This window comes from Simochromis diagramma, unplaced genomic scaffold (assembly GCF_900408965.1).
Source record: "Simochromis diagramma unplaced genomic scaffold, fSimDia1.1 OVJJ01000747.1, whole genome shotgun sequence".
Lineage (NCBI taxonomy): Eukaryota > Metazoa > Chordata > Actinopteri > Cichliformes > Cichlidae > Simochromis > Simochromis diagramma.
The window spans coordinates 200375-216974 of record NW_024386897.1 but is presented as its reverse complement, the minus strand read 5'-3'; the positions used below and the strand labels follow the sequence as shown (position 1 = coordinate 216974).

At 43.6% G+C, this 16600-nt stretch overlaps 1 protein-coding gene across 1 annotated transcript in view; it reads left to right on the top strand.

The window, feature by feature from the left end:
- LOC120735044 overlaps positions 1–16600 on the top strand; it is a 146092-nt gene that overhangs the window by 68500 nt on the left and 60992 nt on the right. Inside the window, exons 9-11 of the mRNA XM_040034208.1 lie at positions 9157–9319; positions 10277–10600; positions 11403–11729. Coding sequence (XP_039890142.1) covers positions 9157–9319; positions 10277–10600; positions 11403–11729 — 814 coding nt within the window. The remainder of the gene's footprint in view (positions 1–9156; positions 9320–10276; positions 10601–11402; positions 11730–16600) is intronic.

The following is a 16600-nucleotide window of genomic DNA, read 5'->3' as shown; positions in this document are numbered from 1 at the left end:
GATTTCTTTTAAAGATATCTTGTATCATCTAATATATTAACTTTACTACATGAAAGAAAATCACAAGCGTGCCTTCACTTCAGTCATAAAACCTTTTCATAGTGCTAAAGTATTAAAGTTGTTTGTCTCAAACTGACCTGTGACCAGCTTCACTCAGTATGAGCTGTTCACTGTTTCTCTTTGCTTATTGGTTGGATCTGCACAGGGACAATAGATGAGGCCAAATCTGATATTTTTACATTTTATATTTTTATAATGATAAACTGTGAAATAAAAACTTTGTAATGTTTCATCTGATCAGTGTTGTTCTTCTTCTGTGGTGTTTCTGATGCTCCTGATGTGTTTGGGGCTGAATGTGGGCTTCAGGAAAGTTCGATTTAAGACTTTTTTTAAACCTCATAACATCACAGAGAATTAAAATTTGGGCATTTTAAAAAAGTTAGATGGAAACTTTGGTATCGAAGTCATTGTGTTGATTCTGTCCTGAGGGCATTAAACACCTCTTTGCCTGCAGAAACAAACTGTCTCACACATATGAAGTTGTTTGCACACAGACAAAAACATCTTCCTCCTCTACACCGATTTAACAGGAGAAATTGGATCAGATTAAAACAGTTTGTGCTGCCTATAAAAATAAATAACTCATTAAATTCATCAGTTTCTCTTTATTATAAGTAAAAAGAGTAACTAACTGCTTCTGCTTAATAATCCAGAGTTATATTTGCCTTTAATCAAGGGTGAAATGTACCGTAGCACTCCTTTTCACACTCCACAGGTTATCAGGTATGTTGGAGTTTCTCCACCTCAGTATCAGGCTCAGAGCTGATGAATCCTGTCATAAAGGCCACCTGGTGAATAATTCCTCATATCCTGTATCTGATTGGTCTGTGGGAATGTGGTGATTTTAAAGTTTAAAGATCAGCAAATATCTGACCTCACAGTTTTCTCCCTGATATTTATAAATACATTCTTCTGAATATTAGCTTCCACTAATTAGGCTAAAAGTAAAGTGTGATGAAACTAAGTCTCTTTCATTTTAGCACAAACGTTTCAGTTATGAGGAGGCGTTCCGTTTCCTCATACTTTCCATCCTGTTCATCCACTTTTCTGTTAGCCATGCCCCCACAGGTGAACCAGCAAATCACTGCCTCCGTTCTCATAAACGTGTGATCTGTGGCCGGTCGGACTTCATTCCACAGATGTGCTTTAACAAAGTGTGAAGCTGAACTCTGAGCTGTGACAGTGAAGCAGTGTGAGAGTGTCAGTAGATGATCAGCAGAGGAAAGTGAAGCTGCTGTGAGCTGATGTCCTGAAGGGCTTTTAAAGAGTCTCTGAGTTTGACAGGAACATGAAGATGTTTGTGGTGTTTGTGATCCTCCTGCACGGTAAGTACACCTTCCTCTCTCTGCTCTCATCATCAGCTTTTCTTTCATCTCTCTCTCTTTAATGTGTTGAAGTGCAGCAGGAGGAGATTTCCATCAAACACTGGATTCTGATTCTGATCAAACTAACAATCCAAAGCAGCAACTTTCAAATCTCTGGATTCTTCTTGGTGGCTTTCAGATGAGCTCACGTTACAGTGTGTGTTTGCTTCCTGTGTTTTTTGCACTGATCTATGAATGAATCATAGATTCCTGGAAACGCACCATCCAAAACTTGGACGAGTGATGACTCACTTCTGCCACTGAAAACGCTACGTATAGATGAACCGAATCAACCTTTTGGGTTTTCCTTATTCTCTTTAATAGGACTGCATCATCTGTTTTTACTTCAATACCTTTAATAACCTCTCCTTTGTCAGGTATTTTTAATCTGCCTACATCCTTGGAGAAAAGTTAACATAAACTGTGTATATTGGAAACAATTAGCTTCTGATAAGAAGCATCTGATTCAGACTTTAATTCTCTGCCTGGACACAAAATGTGTCTTTGGACAGCAGCAGGAAAACCCAATGGTCCGACAGCCGTTGCTGTTATACTTCTTCGCCGTGTGATGAAGACATTTATGTCAGGCCTGAGTGGACCTGAAAGGCTGGTGCCAGAGGCAGGATTTTAGTTTAGTGAGTTTCTGTCAAGTTACCTCAAAGTGTTCTGGAAAAAGCAGTTCTCTGAAAAAGTTCATTAGGAAACATTGAAGCTCCATCAGTCTGCAAACAGCGAGAGCCTCTATAGTTCTTTCACAGTCCATAGTGGAAAAACTACATTTCTATGTCATATATAGATTCTTAAGAACCACGGGATTCCTCCTTTTATTGATTTACTTTATTAAAATAGGACCACTGTAATTTTCATCTCTTTTGTTCCTTGTTGCTGTCAGAGGATTTAACTCTGCTGAGGTTGCTGCTGAAAAAAGTCAGAGACCACGACGCCAGCTGCTGTTGTAGTCAAAAATTTGTCTGTGAGCTGCGATACTGATATCTGTTAACTCTGACACAGCTCTAAATCGACAGACAGAAATTCATATTTTTTAGTTGGATATGCATTTTGTACAATTCTTTGTAGACAAAGATTTTTGAGATTTTAAACCCCACTCTGCACAGCGGGGACGTGGACGCTGGGATGGTTTGGCTGCCGCTGCTCTCTCTATACTTATAGCTTAGTATACTTAGACCAGCTTGTTGTATCGTCTGCACCTGTGCCTGTAATGGCTGCATGGTCTGGTGTGTTGTGCTTCATTGTCTTAGCTGTTTGGCCTGTGTTCTCTTGCCCATTTTTACTGTCACTTGTTGGCTAAATCGCTGGCATTTACTGTCCACATGATGAGCTTTCTCCGAAGGGTAGCTGGCCGGCCTCTCCCTTAGCGATAGGCTGAGGAGTTTAGCCTTCCAACAGGGGCTCAGAAGGGGCTGCTGCTCCTCCATTTCAAAAGGAGCCAGTTGAGGTGAACTATGATGCCTTCTGGGCATCTCCTGGGTAAGCTATTCCAGACATGTCCAACTGGGAGGAGGCCCCAGGGTAGACCTAGGACATGGTGGAGAGATTATATCTCTCAGCTGGCCTGGGAACGCCTTGGTGTTCCCTAAAAAGGCTGGAGAAAGAAATGGATAGATACTATAATTATAAAAGGATTATAATGCTCAACCTTTCCAAAAGAAATATGAAACATTGTCTTGCAACAAAAAAGCATTCAAGAAAGAAGACAGAAAGTGAGGCTTGGACTCTGAATGAATGAATGAATGCTTTATTGGCCATATGCAGGTTGCCCCACAGAGGAATAGGACCCCCCCCCCCGACTTACACACACAACAACAAGACAACACAAGGGAATACAGTCGGCAGCGTTGGGAGAATAACACTGAAAAAATTACACAACATTGGGAAAAGTACAAGAGGAAAAAAAAGAGACCTCTTCACACGCTGGGCAACCTATGGGAGGACAGCATGAGAACAGGAAACAAAAAAACTCCTCTGCACAGAGAGCACATTAATGTCCACATCACAACATCAGAGCACATGACAAGCCACAGGGGATGGATAGGGTGGTGGGGGGTGATCCGAAGGAACACAGCAGTCGTCCTATACAGCGCTATCATTTCAGCGCGGCACACAGACCCGCTGTCTTCCCCCGCAGGAACAAGCATCGAAGGCGCTTGGAAGGGAGGGGGATGAGTGCGTGCTTATCAGTGTAAGTGTGTGTGTGTGCGTGTCCAAAGTTCAGCGGAGACAGTGTCCTTCGGCCTATCAGGCTAAGTAAACAGTCCTCCAGCCGATCCAGGTGTCCTTCATGGGATGGGAAGAATAGTCATCACACAGTCGTTATCAGGGAGTTGTTTTGGTGGGCTCCAGCCTTGGGCCTGAGCAGCTGGCGCCATGGTGTCCAAATGTAGAATATTGTTGATTTCTCCTTTATGCGAGCAGTAAATTTAGCACTCTGACACTGGGGCCTCGATTTCCCGTTGGAGCGCTGCGAGCCTCCCCATGATGGTATCAAGCTTCTGTTCCGTGGTGTTGTCATTCTTTTGATTCTGAGACCCCACAGCTGCAGTGAGCCGTTCTACGATGTTATCCAACTTCCGCTCAAGGGTGTTATTGTGAGCAGGCCCCTCTCTGATGTATCCCATCATACGCTCAATGGTGTTAGTTTGAGTCTTCACGGCAGCTGTAAGCGTCTCCAAGGTGTTAACCATACTGCGTTCGGTGTGGGAGGCCGCGCCTCGTCCCATCGCGTCAATTCCAGCGGTCAGCTTAGGGGGGATTTGAACAGCTGGTTCCGCTCTCTTATTTCTCTGATAAGTCAGGGCCAAGCCAGCTCCGATCAGCAAGAACCCTGTTATCATGGTTCCGAATAGGTAAATATCCTCAGCGTCCTCGATCGACAGTCCCGCCAGGCACAAGATCCTCCAGGTCTGCCACCCATCCATCGTGTATCCGGCAGGGAAAGTCCCTCCAGGGCACTCAGGCTCTCCCGAGCCCAGACTTCTCGTTGAGAAGAGGGTGTCAATAGCGTTCAGAGACCAGTTGATCAAATCCATAATTCTCTGTTAGGTTTTAGAGAACGACAGTGAGAGACTGTTCCAGGGAAAGTAATGCACACAAGACAAGACAAGGACACAAGAGGCTAAGCAGGGAAGATAAGGGGAAGGAGGAGAGGAGAAAAGTGCGACCGCCTTCACCGAGAGCCAAGTAAGAAATGGATAATGGTGACGTATGTTGTTGACAATGAAAAAATAAAACACTGCTAATATCCTTATTCAAAAATCTTTCCCTCACTTTCGCAACCCTTGGCCGTGCGCTACGTCCGTTTTTTTTCCTCCTTCTCCATGACTTGGCGTGGTACTGAAATAGAGAGACACGAGCCTTGGCTGACACGGCCCCATAGACCCTCCTGTAGCTCAAGACTCCTCACTGTTTTTATAATTTTCATTCTTTAATAATTAATTTTCTAACAAAAGAGTTTTAATCAATTTAAAAAAAACTTAGTTATCCTTCATCCTTCAGCTGTCTCAGCATCTTCAGCTTCCAGAGAGAAACATGTATAATGCATGTTTTTGGATATCCAATCAGTCCATTTTTGTAAGTGTAGGCTTGTGTTATCTTGCCCTGCTCAGTATCTGAGAGAATGTTTTGGAGGAATAGTGTTTCTCTTCACTGCTGCACAGAACTGATGATATTCTGATTCACGGTGCACTGAGGTTATTCAGGGTGCAGCTTGTTCACTCATTTTAAAATGTAAATAACAAAGAGTTCGTTCCTTGAATTCATGTTTCTGATTACATTTAGTATTTCTTGTTTTTTAGTAAATTTGGGTTCTTTCTGTTCGTGCTCAGTTTCCCAGTATACCACATTGGCTGTTGTGGTAGAAGTTTATGAGGGAGAAAGATCTGTCCTCCTGCCCTGCCTGTACTCAGGTTTCATACCTGAGGACTCCACAGTTATCTGGACTCTCAATGATCTTGTTCCCAAACCTGTCCACCTACGAGGAAAAGGAGGAGATGATCTTAATGGGCAGATCCAGCAGTACAAAGGGCGCACATCAATGAATCCCTATGCTCTCATCACAAAAGATTTCACCCTTACTCTGAGAAGGCCAACAAAGACTGACTCGGGCAACTACACCTGCTCCATCAGTGCAGGAGAAAGTGAACGGAGACTGAGAAGCATCCAACTGCATATCAAAGGTCAAACCCTAAAACCTGCTGTACTTATAGGTCAGAAGTCAGTGCTGCAGACAAAGGTCAGGCAAAGCTGAAGCTAACTAAATTGTTCTAAATGTCTTGATGAAACCAGCGCAGTAAGAAACTAGGACTGCTGTGGAAGCCACACCAAAAAGCTGAGCTCAGTCACTCAAAATATGACCTTTTACACATCAGCCAATATGAAACAATCAGAATTTCCTTTCCTTAGATGTGTCAGAACAAGTGATTTGATGATAAGCAGGTGATTTAATGCCCATAATATTCATTGTGATCCCTCACCCATTTGTGAGTGTAGCAATATTACATAAATTCCAGTTACAATAGAAAACAAAAAGAGCCAAAGACTGTTTTGGTACATTATTAATGTTTACAGAACAGAATCAAAGATCAGGAATGTGGATACTGAGCCAAGCTCCATTTACAATCAGTGTCAGTGCAGCTGATTCTACGGTTGTTTTCTTATCCTTTCAGATCAGCAGGTGGACGTGAAGGTGGAGGTAGGCTCACAGTCTGTCATCCTGCCCTGCAAAACAAAACCTAACATACCCGAGGCCACCAGAGTGGAGTGGACTCGCTCTGACCTCGGACTCATGGTGGTCCATGAGTATTCAAACCAAAGTGGCCAACTTATGACTCAGGATGAAGTTTACAGAGACCGAACGAAGATGAATGAAGACCTGCTGAGAACTGGAGACCTCAGTCTGACCCTGAAACACCCCACAGAGAGAGACACAGGACGATACATCTGCACCATCTACAGGGACAAAGACATCCTCAGATGGAAAGTAGTGCTGCAGGTCAAAGGTCAGTGCTGTACTTACAGGTCAGAGGTCAATGTTGTGGACACAGGTCAGAAAACATTTCGTTTTCTTTTCATCACAGAACCATTTCCATCCTGGGCCAAAGCTCTCCTGGTTCTCCTGATTCTTCTTGTTATTTCTGCGGTTCTATTATTTCATTTCCGGCACTATTTCATGTCAGGTGAGTGTCTCCTACTACACTACCCATAATGCCGATGGTCAGCAGGTGTCCTCTGGTGGCTCCTTGACTGTGGCTCACACAAACTTGTTCCAGAAGCTGAAAGAGTTGAGAGTTACAAACAGCTGATACAGAGAGCTGAAGAGAAACTTCCAGGTTTGTTCCAGAAGTCAGAAAACCTCCTTCAGACTCAGTCATTGATCAGTGAAACAGCTCCACAACATGACTTTACTAAACAGTGTGTGTGCTTCACTGCAGTGATCTGACACAGAGGCTGCATGTGGACAAGCTGTTCTTCTTCTGTGGTGGTAAACAGCAGCTGACATGGAAACATGCTGACAGTAAATGTTGCAGCAGCTTCAGTAAATGTTCCTCCTTGAGTTGTGCTCAGTCATGTGGTGGAGAGCTTCAGATGTTCAGACACATGAGATCTTCATGGTTTCTGTGCTGATGTGTGTGAGACATGGCCGACTGTGGAGGCTCAGTCTGTCTGTGCTTCTTCATCCAACATGTCTGCAGCACTTTACAGGACGCTGCAGACTAGTTACCAAAGAACGAGTCAGGAACAAACTGAGACACAATCTGACTGAGACCAGAAGACAAGGAGGGGACAGGGAGGTCATGTGACCATCACAGCTGCTGCTGATGTCATCATGTTGTGCTTTGTTGTCCGCTCAGATTACAAGGTGGTGGTGGATTCAGGGGTGGAGTCTGTCCAGCTGCCCTGCAAAGCCATAGTCGGATCCCTCAAAGACTCTAAAGTGGAGTGGACAAACAGAGACAACAGGAAGATCCACATATATCAGAACGGCTCTGATCAGCCTGGAGAACAGGACGAGTTTTACAGAGAACGAACGAAGATGAATAGAAACTTGCTGAAAACTGGAGACCTCAGTCTGACTCTTGAATATCCCACAGATGAAGACACAAACACCTACACCTGCACCGTCTACAGTATGAAGGGAGACATCTTGACAAAAACTGTGAAACTCAGTGTCAGAGGTCAGTGCTGTGGTCATAGGGCAGAACGCAGTTCATTTTTATTTGTATTTCATATGATATACATTTATGAGATTTTTAAGACCAATTTACCTCAAATATTTTAACCTTCAACTCAATACAGTTGCTCAGTATCTGGAGCAGAAAGCCTAGCTAACAAAGAAAGTTGATGATCACTTTGTTAATAAACATGATCTCTGACTGGGGTCAGGTAACACAATTAAAGCCTGGATATCCTGAATTTGCTTCCCAAGATGCCCCCAGGTAACTAGTTGTTTCCTGCAGTGAACTACTTGTTTCTCTTTCAAAGAACAACAACAAAGCTTGTCTCTGGACAGGTGACAGTGATGTTGAGGTCTTTAAGAAACAGACAGCTGTGACGCTGATTGGAAAAACAACAAAGGCAATATATTCTCTGTTCAGTGGCATAATCTGACTGATTAGTAAAATGTGTTTTGACTTGAAATATTTCACTTCAACTACTAAATGTAAATCATGCTCAGTGTTGTTGCTTTTTTCTGTACAGCTCATATTTTTGGTGTCCTCTCAGTTTACACAGTAGAGGTGGTTTCAGGGGTGGAGACCGTCCTGTTACCCTGCAAAACCAGGACTAACCTGCCTGAAGATGCTAGAGTGGAGTGGATGGACAGTGACTATGAGAAGGTCCATGTTTATCAGAATGGCTTTGACCAGCTGGAAGAACAAGACCAAGATTATAAAGATCGAACACAGATGAATAAAGAACTGGTGAGAACTGGAGACCTTAGTCTGACCCTGAAGTACCCCACAGACTGGGACACTGACATCTACACCTGCACCGTCTACAGCAGGGAGGGAAACATCCTGAAAAAGAAACAAGTGAAGCTGAAAGTCAGAGGTCAGTGCTGTAGATCAAGCTCAGGGATCAAAGCAAAGTTAGTTTTCATTTGTATGTAGTTGTGGTAGCGGGCCTTGCCACTGTCGATGCTTTTCAGTAAGGATGAGAGTCAAGTTGTGGTTTGCACACACTATAAATACTTCTAATTGTCTATTTAACGTGCCTGGCTGTGGAGTGCCGACTGCTCACAAGCTCATGCGGATGTCTGCTGTGCAGTTTCCTGTATAAGAGGAAAAAGGTTAATGAGCTATGGAAGACAGGTCCTTCAGTTTTACAGGCACTGTTTCCACACCACTCTACAGCTGTGCAGTTAAAGCACACCCCAACAGCCACATACCCCATGGTGAGCTAGAAATATGTTACAAGGATCCCAAACTCATCTGTAATTTTCTGGGCTTAAGAGAGAAACAGGCTCCACTTGTTTGTAAGGTTACAGTCTTGTAAAAAGAACCCTGTGTCACATTATATAAGAAGAAAGCTCATTTTCTGCTTTGTTGTGCTGTCAGGTATCAAGGTGAACAGGGTTTCGGACAGTGAGTCTGTCCAACTGCCCTTCACAACCACAGAAAATCTGCCTGAAGATGTAAAAGCAGAGTGGATAGACAGAGAGAACAGGAAGGTCCACGTCTATAAGAACGGTTCTGACCGGCTTGAAGAACAGGACAAGGTTTACAGAGGCCGAACAAAGGTGAATAAAGACCTGCTGAAAGCTGGAGACCTCAGTCTGACCCTGAAATACCCCACAGACTGGGACACAAAGACCTACACCTGCACCGTCTACAAGGAGGGAAACATCCTGATGAAGAAACAAGTGGAGCTGAAGGTCCAAGGTCAGCGTGTGCTTGAAATCTGAACGCCATTTTTGACATTGATTTCTGCATCCATTTTCTTTTGCCTAATTAGTTCAGAGCAGAGGTAGGTGGGTGCCTGTAGCTTACCCCAGCTACCATGGGGCAGGAGGTGGATACACCAAGGATAGATTGCCAATGTGTTGCAGATCACAATCTGTTGTTAACACAGAGAGACAGACAACCATTCACATTCACATTTATGGGCAATTTAGAAGCTAACCAAACAATAATATCTTTGACCTGTGGGAGGAAGCCAGAGTACCTGGACAGAACCCACGCAGACAGAAAGAAAATGCAAAATCTTCACAGACAGGCCCCAGCCAGGCGGTGGAGTCAAACTCAGGCAACAGTGCTAACCTTCTCGCCATTGCCCACTTAACTTCTCAAATCATTTAAGCATATTAAAGGTGGTGCTTGATTCTTATATCACATTAGTGGTACTTCTGTCTGTGGTGTGGATCCAAACAGAAAAATAACTGTTAATAAACTTCTCAGTGGGCAGTGGCCTCGGGGAGTGTCTGGAAGTGGGAAGCAGCCCAGCCAATGATTCAGTTTGCTTTGAGGAAACAGTCCATCTGATGTTATCAGATCATCAACTTTGAAGGAATTCATTTGATTTGACTGAATTAAATTTTCAGTGATGCTGTTTGACCTTGAATCTTTTTTAGAAATACAAATGTTCCATTTTATATCTACGACAAAAAGACCCAGACAAAAGCTCCACACTGACAGGAGAAATTGCTGTAAAGTAGGAAATGGACAAAAATAGCACCATCAGACTCTGATCATCTCTAATATTTTGAACTTGTTTTGACTTTCTAGGTATCTGTCCTGTTACCTTCTACTCAGATATGCTTCTGTCCCTCAGTTTTCTCTGCAACACTGAAAAGCCAGCTGCTGTCTGAACAGCTCATGTTGTATTTGTTGTCCTCTCAGTCTGTCAGGTGGAGGTGGAGGAGGGGGTGGAGTCTGTCAAGCTGCCCTTCAAAACAACAGAAAACCTGCCCGAAGATGCCAAAGTGCAGTGGAAGGTCAGTGGTGATAGGATGGTCCATGTGTTTAAGAACGGCTCTGACCAGCCTGAAGAACAGGACCAGTTTTACAGAGACCGAACGAAGATTAATAAAGACCCGCTGAAAACTGGAGACCTCAGTCTGACCCTGAAACAGCCCACAGAGAGAGACAGTGGAGAATACAGATGTAAAGTCTACGGGAAGATCAATAGATACAAAAAAGTACTGCTCAAAGTCAAAATCACAGGTTGTTGTTTTTTCCTTTGATTCTTTGTATGTATGTGTTGTTGTTTTTTTTTTTTTTTACTCTAGAATTCCTAAATTGTGATTGATGGTACACATGAGTGATAGAAAACATTTTAAACTTGACATGAAGACATTTGGATCAGGAATAAGTTGGCTTGTTTTTATATTTATTTGTGTGTGTGTGTGTGTGTGTGTGTGTGTGTGTGTGTGTGTGTGTGTGTGTGTGTGGATAGATAGATATCAATTTGGCTCAAAGTAATTAATATGGTGTGCATTTATAGTTCATTTCAGGTGTTTTCAGTTACTTAAAACAATTAAAAGAGAAAGGAGTTAAAATAAGCAATTTGTAAGATTTAAAGTAATTGAAAGTTTATTCTTGCTAAGTGGAGGCTCCGACAATTTATTACTGCTTCATTCCTAAAGCTTAAAGTGCAAAGACCATTTATTTATTAATTTATTGAAAAACGTTAGTACAGCAAGCCATAAAATAAATGATAAAAACCCCAACAAAAACAGGACCATTCATAACTCTGCACCATCTATGTTCAGAGATTGAGGCTCAAATTGGCTCAAAGTGTCCCATTTTCACTGATTGTTTCCCGACGACATGCTTCAAGTGTGATATGGATCCTCTGCTGAAGGAATCTGCTTTCTATCCACAACCTGTTGATCCGTGTCTGACTAACAGCAGCGCAGGAAGCCCTGCAGTTATAGAGAAACTGTCTGAGTCCCATCCAGTCAATGCTGCTCAGTGTTGCTGCTGCTGGCTGTTCAGCTCATTTTCTGCTTTGTTCTATTCTCAGTCCCCAAAGTGGAGGTGGATTCAGGCATTGAGTCTGTTCAACTGCCCGTTGAAATCAAAGCTCACCTGCCCAAAGACGTTAAAGTGGAGTGGAAAGACGGTTCATACAGAAAGATCCACATATATCAGAACGGCTCTGATCAGTTTGAAGAACAGCACCAGGTTTACAGAGACCGAACAGAGATTAATGAAGACCTGCTGAAAACTGGAGACCTCAGTCTGACCTTGAAATACCCCACAGACTGGGACACAAACACCTACACCTGCATCCTCCTCAGCAGGGAGGGAAAGATTCTGCTGAAGAGAAAGGTGGAGCTGAAGGTCAGAGGTCAGTGCAGCCTCGTGTAAGCATGTATGCGAAATCTAAGGTCCATTTTTGGCATTGATTTCTTACAATATGAGCCTAACTGTGACAAACAGATGTTGTCAGTACTTTGCAGGGACTTGTTTCCATACAGAAGAATATCTGATGAAGTAGAACATAAAAATACCAACACACATTATCACTGCAAAGTATATTAAATGAAATCCAGATACTTATAAGCTGTGAACAGTGGTTTATTCTATTATTCTTGAACAAAATACAGAGTACTGCACCAACACTGAAGTCCAGGCTTTGTTAGCTGAGATTTAATTAGACTATTACCATCAGCATCTGCAGCCATTATAATTGGGAGTCAAGAACACTGTGAAGGTCCTGATGTATCTGCTCCATTTATTATTTTATGCCTTTTTGCGGTCCTTAACATGCTTCAAAAATACATGAAATTTTGCACATGCTTCAGGCCTGGTTGACATATTTTATTGATTTCAGACATGGGCATTTCAAGATGGCTCTAGAACACCACCTATACAGGATGTGATGAATTCCTACAGAGACACACTTTGAACATTCACACATACACATACATATGCCACCTGTAAGATTTCAACAATAACAACAACAACAAAAATCAGCCCAGGCACTAGGAGGTGATGCGTCCATATGTTGTCTGCCATGGAGCCCAGACCTACAACTCTATCCAGGCTTTCCTGCACCCCTGTGATAGTCCTAGTTCACAATGGTGCCTGCATTTTTATTTCATCTGAAATATCTGGCCTCCTTCTAGTGTGTGCCTCCCAAATCTTAGCCACTCTCCTTAGATGTTCTTGAATTGACTGGAGTTTAGCCCTCTCAGTGCTCCTAATCTTCAGTTCCTGGATAGGTGGCTCTAAAGTGCTGCCAAAGTCCATTTCTAACTTGACTGAAGTAATTGCTGTCCCGCACTGTCTTCCTTCTCTCACCCCAACCGGTCGCAGCAGATGGCCCCGCCCCTCCCTGAGCCTGGTTCTGCCGGAGGTTTCTTCCTGTTAAAAGGGAGTTTTTCCTTCCCACTGTCGCCAAAGTGCTTGCTCATAGGGGGTCATATGATTGTTGGGTTTTTCTCTGTATCTATTATTGTACGATCTACTGTACAGTAAAAAAACACACTTTAAGGCGATTATTGTTGTGATTTGGAGCTATATAAACAAAATTGAATTGAATTGAATTGTCAGAGGTGGAGTTTGGCAACTAGTCCATGTCATGATGGACAGATGGCATGTACACAGGCTGGCCAGACAATGCAATTCTTGGTGACATCAGTACCTTTGGATGAAAGCTCCAAGTTTGTTCCATCTGTGTCTAAGATCTTGTGAATTATTCTTGTGATAGGGCGAATCTCTTCTCTTCATCTTCGTCTGACTCCTGAAATCAATAGTAACAGTACTCTCTTTCTGAGCTCTCTATCTCTAAATCATCAGTTTTCTCCTTCTTTTACTGTCCCAGAAAATCTCCCATTCACTCTCATTCCCACAGATCCACTGTGGTTCTTCTTCTTGCTTCTTCTATCTCTTCTGTTTTGTTCTGAAATCTCATGTTGCTGTAGCCACTTGTACTTTTTCTTTTTCTGGGATTCTTTGCACCTCACTGTAGTCTCTGACGACTGATGAGTGATGGGTTTTTCCCCATTCTACCACTGGCAGCATGTCCACTAAAGATAATGCTCCTGATGATAGAGTGCTTTTATTGCATGTGGTAAAAACAGTTTTAACCCGATTGGTTAAAACATTGGACGAAGCCTTTAGACGCCATGTCAGCCACATGTTTCATCTTCTGCACCTTTCCAGCATCTGTATGGAGACATCTCTTCTCGCGTCACCATGGCAACCATTGCTTGTCATCCAGTCAGGCTTGTAGAGAGAGAGAAGGGGGGAAAGAGAGCATTCCCTAACAGCAGAATTTATAGCCCTGTTTTTCTCTAGGAGAGTCCACCTTAAATCTTTATGCTTTCTGGTGCCATCACCATCCAGGCAGACCATCCACCTCAAATTCCTTCTCCCTGTTCATATCTGTTAGTGTCTAAGTCTAACAGTCTAAATCCAAAACTATTCTACAAAACATATCTCTGTGCAGTAAAGAATGAAACAAATGTGTGATACAATTTGTGAGGTCATTGCATAAAAAACAATAATGGGGCTATGTGAGCCTTAAAGAAAAAAATAAATTCTAACAGAGTCTACACATTATTGTCCTACAGATTTCTCTATAGCTCTGAACCTGCTGTCTGTCTGTCCTTTGTTTGTTGTCCTCTCAGTCTGTCAGGTGGAGGTGAATGAGGGGGCGGGATCTGTCCAGCTGTCCTTCAAAACAACAGAAAACCTGCCTGAAGATGCCAAAGTGCAGTGGAAGATCAGTGGTGATAGGATGGTCCACGTGTATAAGAACGGCTCTGACCAGCCTGAAGAACAGCACCAGGTTTACAGAGACCGAACGAAGATGAATGAAGACCTGCTGAAAACTGGAGACCTCAGTCTGACCCTGAAACAGCCCAAAGCGAGTGACAGTGGAGAATACAGATGTGTAGTCAAAACAGAGGAGATCAAGAGATACAAAACAGTATTCCTCACAGTCAAAGGTTTGTTTGTTTGTTTGTTTGTTTGTTTGTTTCTTAGTTCCTGTCTGACTGTCTTGTGTCTCCTCTGCAGGCAGAGTTCAGGTCCAGGATCAAACAGGGGACATCAGGAACAGAAGCAGCTCCATTGATCCGACTCCTCTGATGGCTGATCAATCAGTTTGAGCTGTGTGTTCTTTGATTATTGATCAGTGATGTCAGAGTGGAGTCAGTGTGATGTTGTTGTTGTGTGTTTGAGACTTTTAGTGTCCATGAAGGTCTCTGCTGCCGTAGATCCTCTGAACTGTGACAGAGGTCTCACTCTGGAGGAAACTCTCAGCATTTTCATTTTATTTACAGCACTTGAGATTATTTATTTATTATTGACTATGATCGTGGCTCAAGAGTTGGGAGTTCGCCTTGTAATCGGAAGGCTGCCGGTTCGAGCCCCGGCTTGGACAGTCTCGGTCGTTGTGTCCTTGGGCAAGACACTTCACCCGTTGCCTACTGGTGGTGGTCAGAGGGCCCGGTGGCGCCAGTGTCCGGCAGCCTCGCCTCTGTCAGTGTACCCCAGGGTGGCTGTGGCTACAATGTAGCTGCTATCACCAGTGTGTGAATGTGTGGATGACTGGATGTGTAAAGCGCTTTGGGGTCCTTAGGGACTAGTAAAGCGCTATAAAAATACAGGCCATTTACCATGAGAGATTTTTTTTTTTAAACTAACTTGGAAAAATACCCGTTTAAAAAAAAAATATCTGAGGCATCACATTAATGTAAGCGTGCCTTCACTTCAGTCACAATCATGGTGTCAACGTATTAAAGTTGTTTGTCTCAAACTGACCTGTGACCAGCTTCACTCAGTGTGAGCTGTTGATTATTTCTCTTTGTTTATTAGTTGGATCTGCACACAGAGGTCAAGACTGATATTTTTTACGTTTTGTATTTTTATAATGATAAACTGTGAAGTAAAAACTTTGCCCACAATCACAGTCTTCACCAGAGTAACATCAAAGCAGTAATCTTTAGCCTACTTCTTTGCCAAGTGTCCGCCATAGTAAATGCAGTTCACTGTGTATTTCTGCCTTACCCTTGTACATATTACCCCAGTCCCAAGTATACTTGTGTAGTTAATTCCCATGTGATCATTGTCATCACTGCCTACACTTAGTCACTGTTTCACTCCACCTGTATATAGCAACTGAACTCCACACCAGTGAGTATTCATGTTTTTCACGTTTTTCACTAATAAATACCTGACACACACATCTGGTGCCCGTGTTGTATCTGTTTTGGGTCTATACGGCTCACACCGTGACAAAGACTTCAACACTCCATCTAAATGTTGAAGTACTTTTTACTCAGTGACATTTAGACCATGTGTATTCCAACCTGGCTGGAGCCTACAAAGCCACACCCCTCCCCCACATTGGACAATCGGACCATCTCTCCCTGTTCCTCACACCTCGGTATTCACCACTCATCCAACGTGTGAAACCTGCTGTGAGGACAATTAAAGTGTGGCCAGAGGGGACAGACGCAGTGCTCCAGGACAGATTTAAAAACACAGACTGGAATATGTTCACCCACACAGACCTGGACCAGTACGCCTCATCTGTACTGGATTACATCTCCAAAACCACAGACAGTGTCACCACCCAGAAACGGATCACCATGTACCCCAACCAGAAGCCTTGGATGAACCGGGATGTTCGTCTCCTCCTGAAGGCCCGCAACACCGCCTTTAGGTCAGGAGATGCACACGCCTACAGTACAGCCAGGGCTAATCTAAAGAAGGGCATCAAAAAAGCCAAACACCATTACAAAAAGAAGGTAGAAGAACACTTCTCCAACTCCAACCCCCGACGCATGTGGCAAGGACTCCAGACCATCACAGACTACAGGACCACCAAACCCTCCCCCGCATCCTCTGATGTCTCCTTCCTCAACAAGCTCAACAACTTTTATGCTCGTTTTGAGCGAGGGAACCCCACAACCACAACCAAAGCAGACATGATGCCAGACCACCAACCTCTGACTCTCTCCCCCACCGATGTAGGAGCGGTGCTGAGCAGGATCAATGTCCACAAGGCTGCAGGCCCTGATGGCATCCCCGGGCGTGTTCTCAGAGCGTGTTCTGGGGAGCTTGCAGGAGTGCTCACAGACATATTCAATCTGTCCTTGGCCCACGCTGTGGTACCGGCCTGCTTCAAATCCACCTCCATCGTCCCGATACCCAAAAACTCCAACCCATCTTGCCTCAATGATTACCGCCCAGTAGCACTCACCC